The sequence below is a fragment of the Centroberyx affinis genome, unplaced genomic scaffold (assembly GCF_046629955.1).
Source record: "Centroberyx affinis isolate AG114_WGS23_722 - 3 ecotype Tasmania unplaced genomic scaffold, CSIRO-AGI_Caff_v1 ptg001841l_1, whole genome shotgun sequence".
NCBI lineage: Eukaryota > Metazoa > Chordata > Actinopteri > Beryciformes > Berycidae > Centroberyx > Centroberyx affinis.
In genome coordinates, this window is record NW_027280220.1 from 4,376 (window position 1) to 30,978 (window position 26,603).

Below are 26,603 nucleotides of genomic sequence, written 5' to 3' on the forward strand. Positions count from 1 at the left end.
AAAAGCCGAGGTGAATGCTACTTTCTAGTAGTATTTAACATCTAAAGGCTGAGGTAAATGCTACTTTCTAGTAGTATTTACCATCTAAAAGCCGAGGTGAATGCTATTTTCTAGTAGTATTTACCATCTAAAAGCCGAGGTAAATGCTACTTTCTAGTAGTATTTACCATCTAAAAGCCGAGGTGATTTTCAAGTAGCAAGCATCATTATGATATGACATGAGTGCAGCATATGGCTCTCCCTTATTCCAACTCCACCTCAAGTTCCCAGCCTACCGTCAAAGGGCCTGTTGAGGAAGTGCCCATATACGGTTCTGGTGGCCACACCCAGGAAGTTGCTTGCCTCCAACGTGTAGTTGCCATTGTTGTGGTGCGTTGGGTTTTTAAAGGTGAGACAGCCTTCCAAATAGTCCTGGTAAATCTCCATCTCAGTACGCACATACTCACTGTGGGGAATTTCCTGAATGGGGAGCAACAGATGATCAGGGTCAAACCACTAAACCATAAGCTATGGCCAAGTCCCTGCATCTATATATATGATTTGTCACCAAAACTTCCAAACCTGTTTACATTGACTACATTTCTTGCTGATGACTGACAAGATATTATTTGGTCAGTGTGATAAATTATAAGATGTACGTCACCAAACTATCAGCTTAGAGGAAACACTGGTCCTGAATGCTCCTTGATCGGACTCAATAAGGCTAAGGCAGTTAAGGCTCAACCTGTTTGACCTGTGACCCCTTGAAACAAAGTGATGCTTACTTGCGACCCTGCATATGTAGGGTGGTATACAATTTAACCAAATATTTTTTTCATTAATTATCAGAGGAGAACTAGCCCTCCTATTATGTTTGGGGTCAATTTGACCCCATTCAACATTTAACGTTTCTAAAAGCATGATTAACATTATTTTTTCAGCTTGACACTTGATGATTTTTTCCTAATTTCATGAGGAAAACTGGTAAACAAAGGTCCTGTACACACTTTGTAGACAGTGGTGTTGTTTGGGGCCATTTTGACCTACATTATTTTGGTGACTAACTTACTTTTTATTGGTGTTTTTTTTGTTTTTTTTATTATTGACTAACTACTATGTGTTACTTGCTGATGTTCTGAACTGTAAACTTGGGTAACATTTTCAATTGCAATCATTTTGTTTAGGTTTACATTGCTGGGGTCAATTTGACCCCAAACATAAAATATTTTTATTAATTTTAACATAATAGGAGGGCTAGAAACTGAAAACTATTCAGTATTTCCTAAGAAAAAAGCAAAAATTTGAGAAAAACCTGAAAAACCATGATAATAAATTTGTCTTGTAGGAATATGTTTTTTTTTTTCCTATCCCATCAATTATCTCGCAACCCCTCCAAAATCTTGCGACCCCCTGGGTGGTCCTGACCACGAGATTGAGAACCGCTGGGCTATACACCTTGCCATATCCTTGCCATAAATGTTCATAAATGAATTGCCATTGGAAAATACACTTTGAAGCAAGGACTCCTGTTTCCTCTCAAAATCTCAAATCATTAGTTTAATATCTAAATAAGTATTTCAAAGAGCGAATTTGCCCTTACTGAAATTACACAGGCACACAATGAACCTTTAAAAAGAGCAGCTTTAAAGCAAACTGCAGTAAAGCCTAATGAAGAAAATCAAAGTTGTGCATTATTTGTCAGCTCCACCGACAGATGAAGCAAACGCACCTTATCTTTGTGGAACCACCGTAAGGTCGGGTGGGGCGAACCGCGAACTGTAAACTCTATGCAAGTATCATGGCGCCGCTCCGGTTCCTCCAGCTTCAGGATGGAGGGAGGGACTGGAGGAGAGGAGGGAGAAAAGAGAGAGAGAGTTGAAATGAATTAATCTGAGAGAGAGAGAGACAGACACAGAGAGAGAGAATAGAACTAAATTGTTATAGGATGCTTACTGATTGCATTATCGCTGATAACGCTGATGGTAATTGATTTTTGTGTAATTATTACTATTCATGTATTAAAGTTAATAATAATACATTTGAAAGGAAACTACTGCTTTGGCAACATAGGGTTTGTTTTCTGCCTGTTTCTATGCCAGCAAAGCACAATTGAATTGAACTGAATTCAAATTTAGGGAGGTGACAGACCCTAGGCAGAGCAAGAAAGAAAGAAAGAAAGAAAGAAAGAAAGAAAGAAAGAAAGAAATTGTCGTGAGATGAGCATTCCGCACTACATTTGTAATTGAGAGGGAGAAAAACACAAAGGGATTTTATTGTATTACGATGTCACACGTACCCGCGCTACAATGAAGCTTATATTGTCATTACACTCCAGATGCATTGTTGCAGGGCATGAGAGAACAACAAAGGCAGAGAGAGAGAGAGAAGACAAAGCGGCATAGAGAAAGAGCGGAAAGAGCAGAGAGAGAGAGGGAGGAGAGAGAGACTTCAATTGTCACCTGAATATGCTGGCCTCATCATAATCTGTGCAAATCGATTTTGTGTGTGTGAATACGTTCTAGTGTTTCTCTCTGTTGACGGACAAAACTCTATCTGAATGCAAACACAACTGCTGTTTTGTGGCAACAGAGCATCATCATCTTACTGTGAGAAATTCAAACCGGCACTGGAGAAAGGAGATCGTTGTTCTGAGCCATTTCACCACAAGGTAAGTGGACTCTATCCTGTTATATACACACACACACACAAACTTATTGTATATAGTGGTCAGACTTGCATTACGATTGCCTACGTGTTCTGGATGGAATTTTGGCTGGGGGGGACACACCAGGGTCAGAAATGAACAGGGGTTCAGGGCAAAAAATACCCTTGAAACTTCATATAATGCCTGTGAAATTAACATTAGGGGGTAAACAATTAAAGGAATAGTTCACCCAAAAATGAACATTTTGTCATCTACTCACTCTCATGCCAAATGAAACACAGGTGAAATTTGTTAGTCCATATAACACACAGGGAGGTTGCCAGCACAACTTGGTAGCAGCCTTCTCCAAAACAACTGAAGTCAATGGGGACCTGTTCTTTGATTAGATTTTTAGGTGAACTATTCCTTTAAGAGTACCCTTTTTTTTGTGCATTTCACCCTGTTCACATTTCAACTACTGTCCCCTGTGGGCTACCGTAGGCAATTTGTGGAACGCTATGACCGGGGCGAATCTTTCCAAGAGAAGAGAAAAGAAAAAAAAAATTGATTGCAATTTTTTTTTTTTTATCAGAAAACGACGACTATGCTGCCTGAAGCAGCAGAAAATGTTCGCACCACAGCTCGTTTCTCTTAATAAATAAAGGATCTTGTGATCAGGAGAGAGTTTTTACAAAGGCATAGATCTGTAGGTGGATTGGCGCTTCCTAACCTAAGAAACTATTATTGGGCAGCCAATATACACAAAATGACCCTCTGGATCCAGGAACCGACATTAAGTTGGTGTGAATTTGAAGCCAAATCCTGTCCTTCTACTTCACTTTTGGCTTTGCTTTCATCTAAACTGCCCATTCGGCCAACCCAATTTTCATGTAACCCATTTGTTTCCACTTTGAGAATCTGGTTTCAATTTAGACGTGCTTTTGGACTCCAGGGATTGTCTAACCACAGTCCCATTCGCAATAACCATCTCTTTCTCCCTCCCGGCACTGATATGGCCTTTTCTCTATGGCAGAGGTCAGGCCTTGTCAGGCTAAGAGACCTTTCCATTGACAATGTCTTCTGTAGCTTCAGTGAACTGTGTGAAAAATGTAACCTCCCAAAATCTCATCTATTCCGATACTTCCAGGTAATCTATATTAAATAAATATTCCTCCTAACTCGGTAATTGACTCAATTTTGGACATGAATCAGAAAGGCCTCATCTCAAAAATGTACACCTTCATCTCCCGTCTCACAAAGGCCTCTCTTGATAAAATCAAAAAAAGATTGGGAAGATGTACCTGGCAAAGGTATAGATGACAATGACTGGGATGGTGCATTAGTTCAAGTGAATGACAGTACATCTTGTTCCAGGCTCAATCTGATACAATTTAAGGTTGTCCTTCGCATCTATCTTACCAACTCCAAACTCTCCAAAATATATTCCAGTGTCACCAGGTCATCAAATAATTAGGGGGAAAACAAAGGACAGTATTGCCTTTGCATCCTTATTAGCACATAGAAGAATATCATCTCAATAGCATCTCTATGGCTCAAAGACCTCATGATGTTCTTCAACCTGGAGAAAATTAAGTACAACCTGAGGGGGTCATCTGGAAAATTTGAGTCTGTTTGGGGCCCTATGATTAATTACTTAGTTAAATTAAAGACACTACAGGACAAATGAAGCACTCACCACCGATGCACACCCTGCCAATACATGTCAATACATTTCAAATAATTTACAGTGTTGTCGTTTTGCATGTTCTTTTGTTTTATCACTGACTTAAGCACTATGTTGAGAAGGAAGGGCTGCTTTTTTATTTTTTTTTATTATTTATTCTTTTTTATTGTATCCGTAGAAATTCTATGTGGGACCAGGGGTGGGGAAAAAAATGTAAAAAATGAGTCCTTAATGTATATTGTATTTCATTGTACCTATTAAATGAATAAATACATTTATGAAAAAAATAAAAAAAATAAAGGATCTTGTGGCAAACTAAATGAGGAACTTTCTTTGCTTTGTTTTCTTGAGATTTCAATTTGAGATTTAGTTTTGACCCTGTGAACCTGCTGGTTTGAGCACATAAAGAGAAGATTTTACTGTGCTCTCTCTTTTATGTGATTTTTATTGCATTTTAATTGTATACATTGTTTTACCTTGAACGTTTTATGTGACTGCAACTGTATTGTGACTTAAGAAATTGTTGGATGTTGTCGGTTTGTAGCTTTTATGTCTATCTTGATCTTGCTTGCTTGATTATGCTTCCCTTTAGAAAGAGACTGTTAATCTCAGTGGGACTAACCTGCTCAAATAATATTTCAATAAAATATGACTCTATCTCTTTCTGTTTTCAGATGGGAATCGCACCCAAACACACATTTTCCGTGACAAAAAACCTTCCACAAAGTCTCGTTAATTGTTGTCACGTTTTGGACACCGTCCAGCTGACGGTAGTTATATCAAGTCATGGCAATAATGTGAGCAATTTGTCACAATTTGTTTTGGACCACATACGGAGAGCCCTTTCCATTACGTAAACACGCAATTACATTCTCTAAGAAGCATGATTATTATGCATTATTTCCAGCGAGAAAAAAAACCCTTCCTTGACGAATTGAAGTCGCACGGTCCCACAGAAACACCCACTGTCGCTCTAGCGAATCGATAAGCAGCACAACACTGGCGAAAAGCCCAGAAATGAATGAGTATGATGTAACTACAGTAGCTAGTGTCTTTAGAACTACAATCACATGCTGAATGTTTCAAACCAGGTTGATATAAAACTGTACAAAAACATGTTTGTTGAAGAGCCAGCACATCGTCCCTATGCTAGTGTTCATCATTGGTCTAAAGGAGGAAGGACAGCTGTGATTGCTGTAAATATGGGGTACTGCTGTGGATAATCACTGTCTGTGTGCAGGCTTCCCCTTCAGAGCTACTGATCGACTGTTTATTCTGGATTCCACCGCAGCCATTTAACTTGTAGAAACACTATAGAAATCAGTCTGACCAGTTCTGCAACACATAGATCTGTTACAAAGGAAACAGTATAGAAACCAGTCTAACTTGTTCTGCAGACCAGTTCTGCAACACATAGATCTGTTACAAAGGAAACAGTATAGAAACCAGTCTAACCAGTTCTGCATCATATAGATTTGTTACAAAGGAAACACTATAGAAAGCAGTCTAACCAGTTCTGTAACACCTAGATCTGTTACAAAAAAACACTATAGAAACCAGTCTAACTAGTTCTGCAACACCTAGATCTGTTACAAAAGAAACAGTATAGAAACCAGTCTAACCAGTTCTGCAACACATTGATCTGTTACAAAAGAAACACTATAGAAACCAGTCTGACCGGTTCTGCAACATATAGATCTGCAACATATAGCTCTGTTACAAAATAAACACTATAGAAACCAGTCTAACTAGTTCTGCAACATATAGATCTGTTACAAAAGAAACACTATAGAAACCAGTCTAACCAGTTCTGCAACACATAGATCTGTTACAAAAGAAATAATATAGAAACCAGTCCAATCTCACAATCTACCTCACTATGAGTTTCATTCTTTTATTTATTTATTTTCTGAATTTGACTGTCTGTACACATAACCGACACCCGTGCACCCTTTTTTTTATGATGAACCATAAATATTATAGTGTGGCCCTGAAGAATATATCCAAATATTGGTTCTGGGCCATTACAGCCTTGATACAAAGGCGAACACTTGAAATTTTAATGGGCAATTTTGCATACAATGATGACTAACAGTGTATTTCCCTGGCATATTTATGCTTTATAGCCCACTTTTCATCCATAGTGACTGTATCTTCTTTTGCTTCTTTTTTCACAGGCAATATTGCTCATCTCCATTACCTAAAGATACTGCCAGTGTATCATAACCCTAACACCCACAAACCACAGGAATGCGTACTACAGCTCTCGCGGATCAATAAACAATGCAACCCTGTCCAGAAGCACACGGAAACGCATGAATGGAATATGATGAATATGATGAATATGATGCGGTCTCGGGTCATCTATCCAGAAAGTCCTACCATTAAAATCACCCAAGCTTCAGTAGTGCCCAAGTAAAGTTCAATAAGCAAAATGTTGGGATGTTACGAACGCAATGGGAGCACAGTTTCGGCTGATCTTGCTTACCCGCAAAAAATTAAGTTCCAGGAAGTACAAAGACTTAAAATAGTTTCCTCAGTGGCCCAGTGTTTTTAGATTCAAGCCTCTGGGTGTAGCAAGATATATGCATAATGCTTGGGTGGAGCTCGCACTGGAAATAGATTGTGCATCCATGGGTGAGGTACATTACCATGGCAGAGGTTTTCGCAACGTTAGGGATGGGATGCCATGCACTTCTCTTAGACAAGGTCCTACTAGATACATCTGTAAATTGAATACATTCATAAAATGAATGGGTTTTTACATTGACACTTTTTGTACATATAAGGCTTTCTGTAGGCCGATTCATGTGAATACAACAAATATTTTGCACGATTCGATACAACCATGATACGATGTAATAAATAAAAGTTCAATGACAACAAAGTCAAATAAATATATAAATCAGTATAAATATATAAATATAAATCAGTTCAAGAAGATATACAAAAACAATATTTTTAAGAGGTATATGGATGAGGAAGGGTTGTGTTAAAGGTTTAGTTTTATTGACATCGGGTGGATATTTGGGTTGTACATAGAATTGGGATAGTTGTTTATAAATTGTATATAAGAGTTTATGGATGAGTAGTTGAGAAAGGGGTAGGAAAAAATAAGTGTATACTTCTTCCTACTCCTTTTCGAACATGTAATATTTAATTTGTGTTGTTTATGAGAATTTGTTTATTGAGTTTGTTGTATAGGTTTATTGTTTGTTAGATTATGTTTATTAGTTCATTAGTTTATTAGTTTATGAGAATTTGTTTATTGAGTTTGTTGTATAGGTTTATTGTTTATTTCATCTTATTGTTATTCTTGTTTTGTTTTGATCTGTTTTTTTTATTTTTTACATGTTCGAAATAAAAATTATCACTCAATCAATCAATCAAGTCTGACTGCAGAATTATATTTATTTCCGAGCCACAAATCTTTAGCAATAGCATTGGCTCGCTAGAATGTAAACAACAATGAAAAAACGTCATTACACAGTGCAAATTATATAATTTCCGTGGAGTGATGGGCAAGCCGTCTCATTTGTGATTACTACAGCAGAATAAAATCCCAAATAATTTTTCTGCCCAACGATACGTATCGTCACATTTTTGTATCGCGATATATTGAATTTCGATACATCGTCCCATCCCTAATTTTTATAGTTTTCCACTTATTTTATACTGCACATATTTCAAGTTTCTGGGGTGTGTTTTCATCTTGTACATACGTGTAATTATTTTCTCTTCACCTCCTCATGCTCTACTGTTGTCTTGCACACACTCATAACGCCGTAATTCATATCTACAGACGCATTTCTACATCATATGGTCTTGTAATTGTCATTTTGTCCCAATTTCCCCAGGGGGATCATTAAGAGTTTTGTCTGATCTAAATCAAACTCAACCGACGACAACGTTATCTGACCTTTTTCGGATGAAAAACATACGCTCGCGGCTTTTTTTGACTTAACGGGAGCCGCCGCGCGAAAGCCAGCCAGCCTTACCGGCTTATTCACAGTCGTCATATAGGTCAGCGTATGTCAGCAGCTTTAATTTCTGCCTCCCCGAGGGCCGCGACATTGTTCATGCATTCGGGATCCAACGCAGTGCAATGGAACATGTTTATTTGTATCGCAGCTTTTCAAAAACAAAGATTACAAAGCGCTTTACAGACCATAAAGAGGCATTACGTAAAAAAAACAATAATGGATTAGTGCGTAAGAATTAACAATCTAAGTAATCTAAGAACAGAAAGCAAGTGGTTGTTCTACAGTATAGGGGCTCTAATCGAGTCGGTCTCTTTTTTAATTAGACTCAACTGTGCATTTAACAGATGAAGCAGACATTTCCTTTATGATGTACTATAGATACAGTGCTATTATGGCCTTTTTAATAGCCATTTGACAGTACAATTTATGAGGCGTTTGCTTATGAAAGCGCACACCCCCAAACAGCTCTTTTTGTAGGTCACACAAATACACTCTCACACACACACACACACACACACACACACATAGAGCTCTGTAGGTCAGATGCATATGAGCCGTAATGATGATGGATGGGCCTGTTTAACACTATGAAAACACTAATAAGTACTTTCCTAGACTGACCATTAAGTGGAGAGTGTAACAAGGCAAGGCAATAGTAGAGAGCTCTCTCTCTCTCTCTCTCTCTCTCTCTCTCTCTCTCTCTCTCTCTCTCTCTCGTTTCTGTGTGTGTGTGTGTGTGTGTGTCTCTGCCATGATATTAGAGAAAAAATGAACGTTAATTAGAACTTCTTGAATATTGTAACAGTATGTAGTTACATTTCACATTAATGACCATTGTTAGTAGAATCTGATTATTTACTTTGTAATTTGTAATTTTTTATTTTTATTTTATGGTATTTTTTATATTATCATATCTCTCCGGTTAATACAAGACATTGGATTGCATTGAATCTAATGGCCTAATTGTACCCTCTTTTACAAATGGAACATATTTTATGTACGTGTATGTATGCATCTGTATGTATGTAAATACGTGTATATATGCGTATGTGTATGTATATATGTATACTACATATATAATTGTTTAATGTTCTGCTTTGGCAATAACGGTTGATTACCATTCATGCCAATAAAGCTTATTTGAATTTGAATTTGAAATTTGTGTGTGTGTGTACTTACATTGAACAGTTAGCTGAACAGAGGCGTTGGTCATGCCCACTACGTTCTCGGCGATGCACGTCAGCAGGAAGTTGTTGTCGTCTCGGCTCACATTGAACATCGTCATGTTGATGGAGTGGATGACGTTGTCGTAGACCTTAGCCTGGAGAGAGAGAGGAGGGAAATAGCTGTTTGTCCAATTACTGTGTATGTATGATTGTGTATCGTGTGTGTGTCTGTGTGTGTGTGTCAAGGTTATTATCGTAACGAAAACGAAATAACGAAAACTAGGTGTGAAAAAACATTTTCGTTAAATGAAATAAAAATAAAAATGAGGCTTTACAAAAAAAGGATAACTAACTGAAACTGTATTGTGTGTAAAACTAACTAAAATAAACTAAAATTATAGAGAAAATGTCTTTAGTTTTTGTCTTTGTCAATTTATTTCATACATAAGCCTAGTATTTTGAATTTTTGAATCTCGCCCCTGACAAATACCCCATATTACAAAAAAAGACTAAAACTAACACTGAAACTAATAAAAACTAAACTAAAACTAAGCATTTTAAAAAAATAAAAATGAAACTAAACTAGCAAACCTGCTTTAAAAACTAATTAAAATTAAACTGAAATTTAAAACAAAAAGTCAAAATGAAATAAAAATAAAAACTAATGAAAAATGCAAAACTACAATAACCTTGGTGTGTGTGTGTGTGTGTGTGTGTGTGTGTGTGTAACCTCCCTACCTGGTGTGTGGCGATGGAGCGCATGTCGCTGACGGTCCAGTCCACATCTGGTAATGGGGAACCGGAGCCGTTGCAGGTCACCGTTACACGATCGCCCTCGATAACGGTGAGGTTGCTGTGGCTGACACTGATATCCGGTAGGTCTGAGAGAGAGGGGAGGGGGGGGGGAGAGAGAGAGAGAGAGAGAGAGAGAGAGAGAGAGAAGTGAAATAATCCAGTTATTTATGACAAAATCCATATGGGTCTAACCCTATTTTCTACTTTCTCACAAAGGTAATCAGCTAGTCACCTGTATGTTAATATCATGCAGGATGTAGGTTACAAGTATCAAAATTCCGAGATACAACTATGATGTAGGCAGTTGAAATGTGCTGTGTGTACATTTTGGTGGAGATTAGGGCAACTTTGTAAAACAAATAGTTGCTGTTGCAAGGTTGGCCTGTAGGTGGTTCTTCATTTTTAATATTTTCCACAAACAAACGGGAACTTTTGGGGAATGTAACATGTTTAATGGGATTAAATCATCACTTTTATATACAACAAATGCTGATTTATACTGTAGATAGTCTTTTTAGATGCAAAAATTCAGAGTTTGCAGAAAATATCTCAGAAAAGCCTTTTCATTTCATGTCATAATACAGTTTTATGTTTATTTTTTTGCTGTGACACTTAGATTAAAATGTACGCACTCTCCCTATGAGTTTCTATTAAAATACTGTGAATGCTACATTTATGCTTAATCAGTATTTCCTAAGATGTTTTATTAGTCAGTTTGAGTCCAGATGTCACATCCAATGCTGGAATTGACCATGTGGAAAAATACCATTCAAATGTGGTACATTACCATAGGACATGCAGTGTGTGGTAAATATATGGTACATTACCATAAAGCCTGTGGTACATTACCAGAGGACATATAGCGTGTTGTAAATCTATGGTACTTTACCGTAAAGCCTGTGGTAATGTACCACAGAATTTGTAAGGGGTGCTGTGGAGCATCATCAAATGTGATCTGTCACACTTTGGGGTCTATCCCAAATACAGTATATATCTGAAGTCTGGTTGGCTGTCACTAGGTGTGTGTGTGTTCATTTGCGTACTAAATAAACTTACCACAACTAGTGATGTTCATGTCCTGCAGTAGTATGTCCCCGGAGCCGTCGTTACAGTATAACGATTGGCTGCTTAGCCCCGCCTCTCCTCTCTGTTGCCATAGCTGCAGCCAACGGATTTGACAGCCGCAGCTAAACACCACTTCCTCTAGATGACTGGGGGAGAAAGACGGAAAGAATAGAAACAGAAAGAAAGAAAGAAAGAAAGAAAGAAAGAAAGAAAGAAAGACAGAAAGAAAACATAAGTGACAGCATTGACAGTATTTCAGTAATCCACCCAATCTCATTGAGGATACGTACATTGAGGATTATAAAGTTGTGCCTTTATGAGAAACCTGATTATCATAGCTAGATTTTTGCCCAATCATTCAAATTATTCTATGCATGTATATCCTTTTGATATTTTACACTCATCTCAACACTCATCAAGGGGGTTTCCTCATTATTCCAACTGATGAGGAAACTCTTTTGATGCTTGTTGAAATGACGCCATAAGTAGCCTAGTGCAAAGTAGACACAGAAACCTGACCATATGAAAATATGGTATGTTCAAAATCTAAAAGAACTGGCAGGAAGTTTGAATTGTACGTCACTTCTTCAACCCAACTATGAATCATGTAAACCGAGGTTTTCCCTGTTATCACATTAACGTGTCAATTGGATTATTGCCATAACCTGATTATTCCCAGTTACCGGGTTATTGGTATCTCATCAATTTTGTGTTTTAATAATGTCAGCTAGCTAACCAGTAACTGGTAACTGTCACTGTCTTGTTGTAAACACATTTTACTTGCACACTAGCTAGTAGCTAGTAGAAGCTAGTAGTAGAAGCTACCAGTGGCTAGTAGTGGCATGTTAACATTAACATCTGTTATTAGCTAATTAGCCTGCTGGCTAGTTAGCTAGCTAACAGTTTGTTCAGGTTAACTGAGCTGACTCTTCTCAAGCTACAACTCAGAGTGTTTTGGAGTAGAGACTAGAGCTAAAGACAAGACAGTTTACTGTGTAACAGTAACCTACATTTGGAAACATCCACCTTATCAGACTTCATTTTGATTTAGAACGTTACCAATATCGGAACCCATCATCTATCGGTCTGACGACGATTAGACTCTGGGACGACATCTACATCGATATTTTTTGTAGGTGTTTTAGGACCAGACGACATTTCAGCTAATCTCTATAAACAGATATCTGCATATGAGACGTCGTCTCTCAACTCCAACTCCATTCTCGCTTCTCAAGTTGCTAATTGGACTGTAAACAATGACCAGTGCACGGAAGAGGAAGTCTTGGCCCGGATGTCCGCTGACTACACCGGAAACCCCCAAATATTGGCCATCGCCCCCAGAGTCTAATCATCGTCAGACCGATAGACGATGGGTTCCCAGATTGGAACGTTACTGAATGGATCTACAGCCACACCACAACACGCTTTTTCAGTGAGCTCTCTTTTTTTCTTTTTCTGTTCTTTGAGATATCTCTTTTTTTGTTGTCGTAGGCCTATATTCATACATTATTTGCCCACAGCCACTTCTCCAGTGGACCTCCATGATGGTACCAGCCGTGGTTGATGGATCGGTGATACAACTCTATCCATAAGATTCATAGAGGCATGAAGGGGAGAAAGTGAGAAGGAGAGGGCTTCTTGTTTTATTACATTGAAACAAGTAGTTGAGCATATTGTTGAGAGGGGGAGAGAGAGATTGACAAATATCAACGTCTGGTGGTTTTAGTGGGGACAGATGTAGGTGAAGGACAATTTTATCACCATACACACATACACACACAAGCAATCCAACACACACAAATACACAGTTACAGCCCCAAACACACTCATACTGTACACTCACTCACATATATACATACTGCACATTAGTAGTTAGATAGTACACTCTCTCTTATATGCGCACACACACCACACACACACACACACAAAAGCAGAGATGGAGTAGTTCTATTCCACCCTACAGGCGTAGTGTGATGAATGCTACCTATCCAGGGTATGTGAGTGTGTGAGTGTGTGTGTGTGTGTGTGTTCAGTTGGCTAGGGGTTCAGAACACCAATTGTTCATTACTCTTGCCCCTTCCCCTCAGTAAACACACACACACACACACACACACCCCTGTTTATTCCCAACCTTGCGATCAATAGGTGCATTATTACAGCCACAGTCACAGGTTTGATAAATAGTACAAACTGGATTTGTCTGCAGAACAAAAAAAAACAAAAAAAACAAACAAAAAAAAACCAGCAACATGTCTAAGGACTGGAACACTGCTGGAGTTACACTGAATATAAAAAAAAAAGAACAAGGGTATCCTCACATATTATTTGTTCAAAATGGAAATGGAACAATGGAGATGCCCCGGCTGAAAAAACAAATTGCTGTTTCCCCATCAAATATTTATTATTCTCACCGAAAATATATTTCACAGGGGAGAAGAGGGGGAGAGATAAAATGGCGTGATTGCGGTCAATTTCCCGATATGCCCTCTCTTCTGATAGCACCTCCGCCAAACCTAGCACCATCTAGGAACACACACACTCTTCACACTTCACACACACACACACACACTTCACAGTTCACCCCCGCAGGTTCTGTGGTTGTGAGTTGAGGTGTTGGCGCTGATGAAAGAGTGGGAGCGACGCCAAGACAAAACCTAAGACGCACTCTTAGAGTATACCATGCCTGTACGTACTCAGTCTATTGGCTTGTTTCCATTAGTTCTCATCAGCCTGTGTGGTATGCTTTGATTTCATAATTCCATGCGTCTCCAGCATTTGAAAATAACGAACGCACCTAGAATATTTAGTTTCAATTAGACGTGCGCTGATATCATATGCAGTATGGGGATTGGCTGCGATCCCAACTCCCAAGTACTCCTAATCAGATCGGCAAATGAAGCTGTCCTGATATCCAGACTTTAATAACATGTGGTTCGCCGCAATATGAAACTTTTCCAGTGGGAGGAAAAAATGTCTCCTGACATGGAAAATGCTGAGATGCAGCTTTGTCAAGTTCATAGCCATAGCAGCTATTGTTTAGAAGAGGAGCCAGCTATGCAGGGTTTATGCCCTTCTGTTGTATTAGGCCTAACCTACTGCACTGTTCCCTATCTATTAATATATTCTGAATAAGTTGTTCTGATAACCTATTCTGAACAAGCAGTTTTTATGTTAACCTATTCTGAATAAACTGTTATAATCTGTTAAATTATTCTGAATAAGCATTTTTTTTTTCTCTTAACCTATTCTGAATAAACTATATTTATCTATTAACTGTAATTTGTAGTTTGATTGAGGATTGTGAACTGTGAATAATTTCATAATATTAATAAATCCAAGCGTTCCATACACTTGTTCCTGTAGTTGTTTTAGTCCAATATTAGGCAGCATGAATGACTGTAAATTGAGTAGTACTTGGATCGGTACTTGTATCAGCTGATCTACTTAATAAAGTACTTGGTATGTTGGTATGTTCACTAATTTAGCTACAGCAGTGCAAAGTCCAAACAGCATTTGATGCCAAGTGCATCAGCTGATAGTTGCACAGATCACTTACATTTTGGTAGTGCATTTAATTTACAATGGGCATGTGGCTATCTGAAATTAATCCAGAGACAATCATTGGAAGGAGGAGAAGGATTATCATTTGGATTAGTGTCAGCCCTGAGACTTTGAGGTTGGGGGTTCAAATCCCAGACGGAACCATGACTGCTCCAGGGATGGGCCAAGAGTCTGCAGGTTTCCATTCCAACCAAATACTACACCATGTGATTTCAATGAGTTCCTCCTCTCTGATTGAAGGTGTGCTAATAGGTGAAATCACCTAGGCTGATTATCAATATGCGTTCTTGTGCGTTCTTGTGTCCTCCATGGCGCGTTTTACATAATATCTAACCGCCGAAGCACGAGTCCAAAACAAAAGAATGAAGGAAGGGAGGATGGAGGGAAAATGCGTAAGTTTCCATGCCAACTTTAAAATATCGAGGATGCATCGGATGGTGACTTGGCCGACGAGAACGAATTGAAAGCCCCAGGATTCACTGCGACATCGGCGAGCAGTGCTGCAGTCTACTGTAAGGAAGCTTCTCTGGACTGACTTTCGTGAGAAGAACGTTCTCCCCAAGACAACTTGGGAAGAACGTTCTCTACAAGGACACAAGTATTGACTTGGCGTTCTTGGATTTGATAATCTACCCTGGTCTAGTCTTTGGTTGGAATGAAACCCTGCATAGTCTTGGCCGTCCATGGCACATGGTTGTCTATCCCTGGACTACTCGCTACTTTTGAAAAGTTCATATTGGTGCACCTACTTTCAACACTAGAACTTGTGGAAAAACCAACCGACAACTAACAGTTTAATTGCTATTCTTAACCCAAAAGCTGGGTTTATGACTCTATTTACACCAATTTATGACCTTTATGACCAATTTGGAGCCAGTTTTGGCCTGGGCAGGTTGTGAAGCTGCAGTCCCATCAGGTTTAGCCTCATTCTAAACACAGTGGAGATGCTGGGAGCGAGTCAGAGCATGGCCCCTCATTGGCATGTGATCCAAAGCCGATTAGGATTAATTTTAATGCTAATTTTAAAGTTAATTTAATGGGGTTTTTTTGACAACTTTTGTACCATTTCTTATAGAAGTAGTGGGAATTCTTCCAACCAGAGAAAGACAACTTTTGTACCATTTCTCATCAAAGTAGAGGGAGTACTTCCACCTAGAGAAAGACAACTTTTGTACCATTTCTCATCGAAGTAGAGGGAGTACTTCCACGTAGAGAAAGACAACTTTTGTACCATTTCTCATCGAAGTAGAGGGAGTACTTCCACCTAAAGAAAGACAACTTTTGTACCATTTCTCATCGAAGTAGAGGGAGTACTTCCACCTAGAGAAAGACAACTTTTGTACCATTTCTCATCAAAGTAGAAGGAGTACTTCCACCTAGAGAAAGACAACTTTTGTACCATTTCTCATCAAAGTAGAGGGAGTACTTCCACCTAGAGAAAGACAACTTTTGTACCATTTCTCATCAAAGTAGAGGGAGTACTTCCACCTAGAGAAAGACAACCTTTGTACCATTTCTCAGTATGGTGGAATCATTGGATGGAGGGGGGACGGAGTCTTTGGGTTAATTCAACATCACTACTTCTACTCCTCACTGGGAGAAATGCTAATAGTCCTGTGACACACTGCATCCAACACTGGCTAAACTGGTGATTTATCCAACAGTACACGTGTCTTTGTGCGGCACCCCGAGAGCCCATCTTAATTAAAGTGCTCACATTTGTAGATTCTCTTTTCTGAGCCCTCAAAATCATCTCGTTACCCCCCAGGTTGATCTGAGTTTATCTGGCGAAACGTAGTGGAGGCAATCTTTGGCCCCCCAGACGGCAACTTAATTAACTCCCTCATCTACCTGGCCAGGGGAGTGGGATGTAAATTACTAGTTCCACTTTGTAGCGGAGATAACCCCTCTATCTCATTAATATAGCACAGATAACCTCTCTCTTTCATTAAAAGTGTGTGGGCAGATAGACAAATATAGATACAAGCTACATGAGGGAGCGAGATAGGGGAGAGCGTAAGAGAAAGAGAGAGGAAGAGAAAAGGAGAGAATGGATACAGAATAGGCAGCGGAGTAGCTGTTTCAACTGTCTGTTGAATTTCAAAATGAGTTCATGGAATTTCTGTCCTATATAATTTTTATGCCAGTTTTATATTTATTGGATACTGGACACTACAGAGTATTAGAATAGTGGTGACAGAGACTATATATCTAACCAGTAGAAGCAGTGAGTTATATTTTATAGACCTATAGAAACCGTATATTATATCAAATACGGTATATTCATACTCATATTCATATTTTAATTCAGAGCTGGGACTCAAACTCACAATGTCAGGAGTATACAGTATATTGATTGAGTGATTAGTGACAAAAAAAAGCAATATTGAGGGAAATTAAATAATGATGAATATAGAAATGAAACAATTATTAATAGACTCAATCATAATAATCATGAAAATATAATAGAAATGAACTGAAATAATAAGTTCTGTGTAAAAGAAAAAAAAATGAACCCTTAGCTATAATATATTAACTAGAATTTATAATCTCCTCCTCTCCTCTCCTCTCCTCTCCTCTCCTTGTCTCCTCTCCTCTCCTCTCTTCTCTTCTCTCCTCTCCTCTCCTTGTCTCCTCTCCTTTCCTCTCCTCCTCTCTCCTCTCCTCTCCTCCTCTCCTCTCCTTGTCTCCTTTCCTCTCTCCTCTCCTCTCCTTGTCTCCTCTCCTCTCTCCTCTCCTCTCCTCTCCTTGTCTTCTCTCCTCTCCAAACACACAAACCGCTCTCCTATTATAGTAATGGGATGTAACCAGTAGTAGCAGAGTTTTTTTTTCATTGACAATCATGTTTTGCCAATATTTGCCTTTTTTCTACACCTGCAAGACAATGCAAGCTGTCAATTACAGCTGAATAGATATGGTACAATTGGAGGTGCAAGAATTCGGCAGATCACCAGCCATGTTGGAGCATATTGTAAAGATCCAATAAAACCACTTCTCAACATACCCATAACATAACGAAGACTGTCTCATAAAAGTGAGATGGGTAATAATTGGAGCGGGCTCGCCAGACCAACTCTATTGGCCTAGTAAATGAAAGAAAATTGAATTTAGGTTGGGAGTCATAATGTAGAGGCGGTATGGTGGGGTTGGAAAAGGAGGAGAGAGGAGAGAGAGGAATGTGAAGGGGAGAGGGTGGAAAGAGAAAGGTAGAGCAGGGGAAGAAAGGAGAGGAGAGCAGGAGGACGTAGGGGGAGGAGGGAGGAGGAGAGGAAGAGATTGGTCGAACCCTGATATGTATGTAGGTTATATGCATGTAGTTCTAAGGGGTTCTATACTAAATTAACTATATACAATCTTACCTGAAATAACATGATATAGTAAGGTATATGATAGGTATGATGCAGCATGTTTGATTATATATTCATTGTAGAATTGATCAGTACTACACTGGTTGTCTATGGGAAGCCCTTAACCTCAAATGATGCTAATGAGACATTTTAATGGGATTCCGCACAGGTATGCATGAATATAATGCATAATAATTAGTATTATCCTGGGTTTCAATGGAGAGTTTTAGTGTCCCATGGTCTAAATGCTGTTTGAGAGGCTTTTGTGCTTTGCCAGGGGAAAAAAAAAGAAGAGTGAACTAATTTGTTTGGCACGAAAACAGAAAGATATTGAATATTGACACAATGTATTGTATTGTGGATGGTCTTCATTGTGGATGGTTGAGTACCCTTTCTGTTGGGATTCTTGTTGTTCTTAATTGACATTGGCATTTCTATCTACTGTCTTTGTTGCCATTTCATTTCATATTGGAATAACTGCAATCAATTGCTTAATTCTTACATTATATTTTAATTCTATTTTATTGTACTGTCCTTTTTTGTTTTTTTTGTTTTTTTTGTATTTTTTCTCTTTCATTCTTCCTCCTATGTGGATACGTTGGTGTCTGTATGTTTCCTTTGTCATTTGGTGGTCTGTATGTATGTAATTATTAGAAATTGGGAATAAAAAAAAAAAGAATATCGGCACAAAAAATCAGCTACCTTAAAGAGTAACTAAGCAACACCCACATTTGTCGTAAAGCCTGACACCTACTGGTGAAAAGTAGGGTACTATACTGGCCATCTGCTATTGGTTGATCTTTGGTCCCAGATGATGTCACCACCTGTTGTACTCTATAGAAGGTGACATCACTTGGCACCAATGACCAGCCAATAGCAGATGACCAGTTCAGTACCCTACTTTTCACCACTAGATGTCAGGCTTCACCACAGATTTGGGTTTGGGGTTCAGTTACTCTTTACATCAAAAAATCATTATCAGTATTGGCCTTAAGAAATCCATAACCCTAACCCTTATATGTATATCTGTAGGCATTATATTAAGTGTCTATCGGTCCCTCTCCGTTTCTGCCATCTCAGCCTTTGTGGCGGAGGACCATTCACACAGAGTGATCGTCTTTATGGATTTTCGATACACATGTAGCCATGATAAAAGACATCAATCTGGTGTCATGTCTACATCTCACAGTTTCAATAGCGGCATACCAGCTCTTTTCTTCTCATCTCGCCCCATGTGACACAAGCCATTCACCTGCCTCTTTTCACAATGGGTAACAGAAGAGAACATAGATGTTTGATATTGACATCAGAGACTCGTCTCTCTCTTTTTAAAACTGTTTTTAATCTCTAACTCTCTTCCGGCCTCCTGGTCTTTTAATTTGAACGTTCTTGTCTTTCTCCCTATTTGAAATGTTTTATTCTCTGTCTTATTCATTTGATATCGCCTGTTATGTGTTTTGGATAAAAGCTTCCATCAACTCGCACGTTACTGTGAGACTGACACTAATTGTAGGGTTGAATATGAGGGATAGTGCGCCTGCAGCAAGGACATGCACATTTCCAAATAACTCTGTGGCACAGAAAGTACAATCTCATCTCATCCAAGAGGCTAGACACCCATATAACGCTTCTATTTATTTTTTTTTCTGAAGTCATATTGTGAAGTGGACACCTATTTTGAGGCTTAATACATCCTTGATGGTACGATAGCTCACTCACAAAAGAGATGCTGTCGGCGGCAGAGTGTCTGTAATCACTATCTGACCTTTGGCGGATGTTTGTCGCGAGGCTTTATCCAATGGAACACAACATGCCGGCCTCTGTACTGTATCAGTGCTGAGAGATCTTGAAGCACCGCATGAATCAACCGCAGCCTGACCTTATGGGTTTTTGAGCCCGGCAAATATTTTGACGTTGATTAGATGCTGATATGACGGCCTGAAAACCCGTGTAAATATAGCGCCAAAATTAAAGTTAAAGGAAAAGTTCGGTGATTTTGGAGCTATAAATATATATAATTTGTCTCTTCAAACAGTTTCCAAAGCTGTTTTAATATAATAATGATTATAGGCCTGTAGCATTGACCTCAATCGTGATGAAATGCTTTGAGAAATATATTGTGTCTTTACTGAAAACTGAGGTAAACCCAGAGTTAGACCCTTGGCAGTTTGCTTATAGACAAGGAAGATGCACAGATGATGCAGTCAGCAGTACCACCCACTTAGTCCTTAAATACTTGGAGGACACTAAGGCATATGCACGCTTACTTTTTATTGATTTTAGTTCAGCTTTTAATACTCTTCAGCTGTATTTATTACTGGACAAATTGAAACAGATGGATGTAAATTATTTTATTATCAAATGGTATTTTACTTTTTTTATCTAACAGAGTCCAACATGTAAAGGTAAATAAGGCAATATCTGAGACCTAAATTTATTAGTACAGGGGCCCCCCCAAGGGTGTGTGAGCTCCCCAGTTCTCTTCACATTATACACGAATGGGTGTGTGAACAAAAATCCACAAAATGACATTGTGAAATTCTCTGATGGCACCGCCATTCTTGGCTTATTATACAGAGATCAAGACACATCACTTTACCACTCCGAAATCAAAGAGTTTGTGGATCGGTGTGATGCTCACCACCTTATTGTGAATGTGAAAAAAGACTGAGGAGATGATATTCGACCCAAAGTCAATTGGTGACCACAGTCCAGTACTCATTCACAATGTACCCATAAATCAGGTTCCTTCATATAAATATCTTGGTGTCCACATTGACAGTTCGCACACATGTATGGATGTACTTTTAGAGAAGGCTTAGACTCTATGGTGTAAATAGTAAACTTATGTTCTTGTGTTATCAAATGATTTTATATGTGTAATTCTATATGGCATACAAGTATGGTATGGTAACCTGTCAGCACAGTTAAAGTCTAAGCTCGCACGTCTCATCCAAACGGCCATGAAGATCATAGGGAAAAAAAACATCTTTATAAAATGTCTTTATATGGAAAATCTGTGCTCAGGGAGGCACAGGAGATTCTGAATGACCCAACACACACATCCTGAACCCAGAATTCGAGGTGTTGCCCTCAGGTCGATGGTTCAGGATGCCAAATTGCAGACTTAACTGGGACAATAACTCATTTACTCCATCCTCCATCAAGATATTAAATAGCAACAAGTAGGAGTATATTATTTTATTATTTTAAAGAACCACTGGTTGATTACACCTGATCTGAAACTATTGTCTTTTTTATTACCTTTTATTATTATCTTATCTTATCTTATCTTATCTTATCTTATGAATTGCTACCATTCCATGATATCATATTGGGAATGTTTTGTGCTTGTTTGGCTTGATGTTGAACTTGACCACCTCCTGCATGTCTTTGTCCATCAAATGCTTGCTGAGTGTGTGTGTGTGTGTGTGTGTGTGTGTGTGTGTGCACGTGATGCAGATTACGTTGCAGAGCTACCAATCGGCTTTGACAACGAATGCAGTCTGGCCTTATGTGTGTATGGCTGTGAGCTTTATCATATGGCGTGCAGCTACCCGTCCGCCGCCCCTCTGGGTGATATCACTATTGACAATGGTGAGATTTAGTGTTTAGAAGAGCCTGCACCCCATGGCATAAGCACCATCTCCATACGGGATCGCTTTCTTTATTCGATGGGGCGCAGTTAACCAATCAGAAAATGTGCGTGTGCGTGTGATCTTTATCCTATGTGGAGCACAGCGTGGTGTTCGGTTAGCCATTGAAAATGTGTCTGCATGCTGGCTGTGCTGAGAAGATTGACTGGGTCTCCATTATAAAAGGGCCATAACAGGACCGATAGGGTCAATATGGGCTGAATGGCGGAGGATATCTGCTTTGCTAACACAGAGAAAGCGGCTGAATAGCTTACAATGACTGGTCACATTAGGAGATGATAGAAGATTTTTTTCTCCTGGAGCGATACATAGCCATCCAGTGACTCATATCCAACCCCACAATCAGGGGTTTTACACCAGATAGTGTCTCAAACTGGGGGAAATGCAAAGTTGTCTAGTGTACCTTTAAACTTAATTTTTTAAAGTCTCATCCCATGGTTTAAGAAACATGGCCCCACAATACCTGCCAACCATAGGATGGAAAAAAGGAACCTTGTAACTCAGGTTTTGTCTATTTCAGTATATTTCTTTATGTCAGCAGGCAAAGTTGTCCAGAAGCTATAGACCCACATGGGCCATCCAAGTACTTTCAGGGTCCAGCTAACTGGCTAGTGTTGCTACTGTACTGGATTCTACATGTTTCAAATAAAAAATATGCAGCTTGGCAAACTGACAAGAAAAGACAACGTTTCGCCTGTAGGAAAAAAAAAAAAGGAAATGACTGGTTGCTCTATATTGTCAAACTGGGATCAAAAATGTATCGGCTTTTTGAATCCATCGACTGGATGCGTTACAGTATCCTGGTCTCTATGAGGATATAGACATCACATGTTTTCATTGGTTACACCTGTGAGTGACTTCCTTTAAATAGATTAGACCTACAGTATATAGACTCCCCTACACTAGGGGCAGTATCTACAAATCCAAACATATTGACATCATCTTGACATAATAATATCATAAACATAATATCTAAATATCTTTGAGGCTGAACAGAGCAATGTCCTGTTATTTTAAACCTCCCATTCAAGAAACCACAAACAATGGAAAAAAAAACAAAAAACATTGTTGCATGTGATCCTCTCTGTTGGAGCATCTTTTATCTTGTTAGTTCTTGAAACAGTGTTGCATTGTGCACAACGGCCACCAGGGAAACCAGGGAAGTTAGGTGAAGGAGTGAATACCAGAGAAGGAGGTGTGTAATGATCAGGCTTGACTAATATATCACTCTTAAGAGGATGACAACTTTACTCAGTACCCTTCCTGTAAAGTGTAGTATGTAGTCTATTCCCGGTCGTTATGACCCACACATCCAGAAAATCTATAGACATTAAATCAAAATGTGCTGTAAATTTCAATGAAGGAACCAGTGTGTTAATCCACTTAACAAAATCACACAACTCTTCATGAGAACCAGACCACAGGAAAAATATATCATCAATAAATCTGTACCAATGGCTTATGTGTTTCATAAGAGGATTGTTCTCATATATGTGATTGGCCTCAAAGAAACCTATGTACAGATTATTGTAATTTGGCGCCATCTCTGACCCCATGGCTGTACCTTGTAACTGTAAATAATAAGCCTTCTCAAACAAAAAAGAGTTTTTGTATATAAACATCCAAAGTGACTAGTCATACACCTTCAGAAATGGTATGAATGTCTTCTAATCCAATCCTTCTTAACCAAAAATCAGTCGTATCTTTAATATAAGTTCTCAAAAAGTATATACCTAGATATATAGATGCGCCAGAGAAGCCTTATTTTATGTACATTTTCTGACCCAGCAGATGGACTTTCTGAGTCTTTCAGCATTACGCATTATTAAGTCTTACCATTCTACCATCTGTTTGTAATGGGAGGCAGGCAAAAATGTCAAAGTCCTTCCTTGTACTGATACTTCATTTATCCTTGAACAATGTGCTATATTGTATGTACTCATTCTACAATCCTTGGTTGGACGAACACCTCAATGTACAATCATTTTTGTGAAGATCTGGACTTAAGGGGACAAGTGGGGATGGTTTGGGTGGGGTGGGTGGACGGGAGGGTTGGATGGGGTACCTTTCATAATTGTAATCATTTGAATAATGCAGCTGTCTCATGCTTGTATACACTTTTTTTTTCCAATTTATGCTGCAAAAAATGTAAGATGGGTTTAATGGAAAATCAATAAAAAATTTCTAAACAAAAAAAAAAAATGTCAAAGTCAGCATCTTTACGGATGCTGCCTTCAAATGTAACCCCTGAGCTTGTGGTTACGACATGGGAAGTCGTGTACACGATATGCTTGGCGTTCAAGCGGTTAAGTCGTGAGAGCACCGCTGCTAGGCAACGCTGCTAGGCAACATGGACGCCAAAAGACGACTCGTTGTTCTCTTGTCTAGAAGCCACCGAGGCTAACAATTTAGCTAGCTAGCGAGCAGGTAACGTAATGCAGGAAATGCAAAGACATAATGACAGAGGATAAAGATGAGGCCGTTGGGAATATCAACATTTTCCTCAGACATCTTATAAAATTACTAAGAAAAACTCTATACGACTAAAATTACAATATATTAACTTACAATCCACCAAAAAATGATCTTCCATGGCCTCCGCCATTTCTGAAAACGTCAACAAACACGTCACAACTCGTGAACTCGGAGCTTTCAGAAAATTTCCACTTCCAAAGTCGTGAATACCACAGGAGGGGGGCGTTCATATGGACTCTTCTCGTGAACACGGTAAACACGACCCCATCTGAAGGCACCAAGAGTAACTAAACCCCAAACCCACCAAAATCTTTGGCGAAGCCTGACACCTAATGGTGAAAAGTAGGGTACTGAACTGGCCATCTGCTTTTGGCTGGTCTTTGGTGCCAGGTGATGTCACCACGTGTTGCACTCTATAAAGGATGACATCACCAGCCAATAGCAGATGGCCAGTCCAGTACCCTACTTTTCACCATTAGGTATCAGGCTTCACCAAAGAATTGTTAGTTACTCTTTAACATCTATCTTATCTGTAGTTTAATTGTGATGTTAGGAGGTATGGAGGTATTTTCACTGCCTCCAGTGATTTGTATTTTCTTGCTGGAACTAAATTCGCTGTCAAGCAGTATCACCCAAAACACTGCATACTGGCTTTAATTGTATTTGTTGGCAGGCAACATTAGCTTATTGAGCAGTCTATTAGCAAGCAGCGGGTTTGTCGGATTTCAGTGGCACAACTCTATATAATTCAATAGACACTCTTTTCACCTGGCATTAACATGTATCGTGTATCCAGATTGTGTCTAGATAGGATTTAGCTTACATTTGACACTCGTGTGTCTCCGAAATACACACTGAAATCATGTTTCTCGTTCCTTCACCAAAATGCAGATTGTCACGGATGCCCCTTCTTCTCGAGTTATTCACATCCTTTAAAATTGACAGTCAACACCTTCACTGGCTTGTTCCCCAGCCATGGGCATCCTGACAATCCATTTTTGACTATTATGTTCCTGTCAGAGCTGCCTGCCGCCTCTTTGATTTATGTGCCTTTCCATGTGTTATGAGTTTATGTCTGTTTCCGTAGTTGTTAATATGGATTAGAGACACATTGCATTTACACTTTGTTGTCACTATATTCTATATGAATACAGTTTGATCACCCAGGAGCTATGCCAGTGGCAGATGGGAACGAGTCAAGAAAGCTAGAAAAAGAAAGAAAGATAGAAAGGAAATGAAGGTTGCTGAGATTCTCCAGGAACTACAAAATAGCAGGATTAGGTCAGTCTGTGATAAAGGGTTTAACATTTACAGCATGCGATGATCAGCTCAGTGTGAGTGTTGTGAAAGGCTAAGCCTGGGCTCCGGACATATGAGGCTGAGCGTTCTGTCTGACAGCGGTATTAAGGATCGTGGCTGTTGGGATGCTAGACACTACTGGGGAAGACAAACATAAGATCAGATTGCACTTCATAGGTTATAGACTCTTGAGAATAAAACTGAGACAGGAGAGGAGGTAGGGACAAAACACTTCCAAATCCAGTCAGTATAGCACTGAGATCTGCTGCTGATGTTGTCGGTGCATAGTAAATGGTGAGAGCAGATACAGAATATGGATGTGACATTGCCATACAGTATGGAAAAAAAAAATTCTAACTTTGAAAGTACATAAGGGGAAATTTAAGGGGGAAATCGGGAAAGTTGGGGTTTAAAGAGTAACTAAACCCCACCCAAATCTGTGGTGAAGCCTGACACCTAATGGTGAAAAGTAGGGTACTGCACTGGTAATCTGCTATTGGCTGGTCTTTGTGGTGATGTCACCTTCTATAGATCACTTGGCACCAAAGATCAGCCTATAGCAGATGGCCAGTGCAGTACCTTACTTTTCACCAGTAGATGTCAGGCTTTAGGGCAAATGTGGGTGGGGTTTAGTTACTCTTTAAAACTTCACACAGAGTAGACAAGTTCTTGGTATGAGTTGGGAACCAAACCCGGGTCATCAGAGACTATTTCAATGTCAAACTATTGCTTGTTTCTAGTCGTGCCTCCTTCACGTAATCCTTTTGTGGAGGGAGCATGTATTTGCATTGAAGTCATCATGCTCCTTTCATGAAATTTCAAGAGACCAGGCTTCATTAGATGGTTCATCAATAGAGAGACGCTTGTCTTGATATCGCAGCTACATGGTATCGACCATTAGATGAAGTAGGACTGTACTATACACGATAAGGTTGTTGTCAGCTTCTCC

At 39.1% G+C, this 26,603-nt stretch overlaps 1 protein-coding gene across 1 annotated transcript; it reads right to left on the reverse strand.

Annotated features, from left to right (window-relative positions):
- Nucleotides 1–275: 275 nt before the first annotated feature.
- LOC139652659 (NT-3 growth factor receptor-like) lies at nucleotides 276–12,431 on the reverse strand (the record flags this gene model as incomplete). The annotated part of the gene is made up of 6 exons (XM_071529813.1): nucleotides 12,376–12,431; nucleotides 11,308–11,462; nucleotides 10,195–10,337; nucleotides 9,470–9,611; nucleotides 1,709–1,821; nucleotides 276–459 (listed from the first exon to the last, which is right to left on the reverse strand). Coding segments are annotated over exons 1-6 (793 nt in total), but the record flags the coding sequence as incomplete, so codon positions are not given.
- Between the last annotated feature and the right edge of the window lie 14,172 nt (nucleotides 12,432–26,603).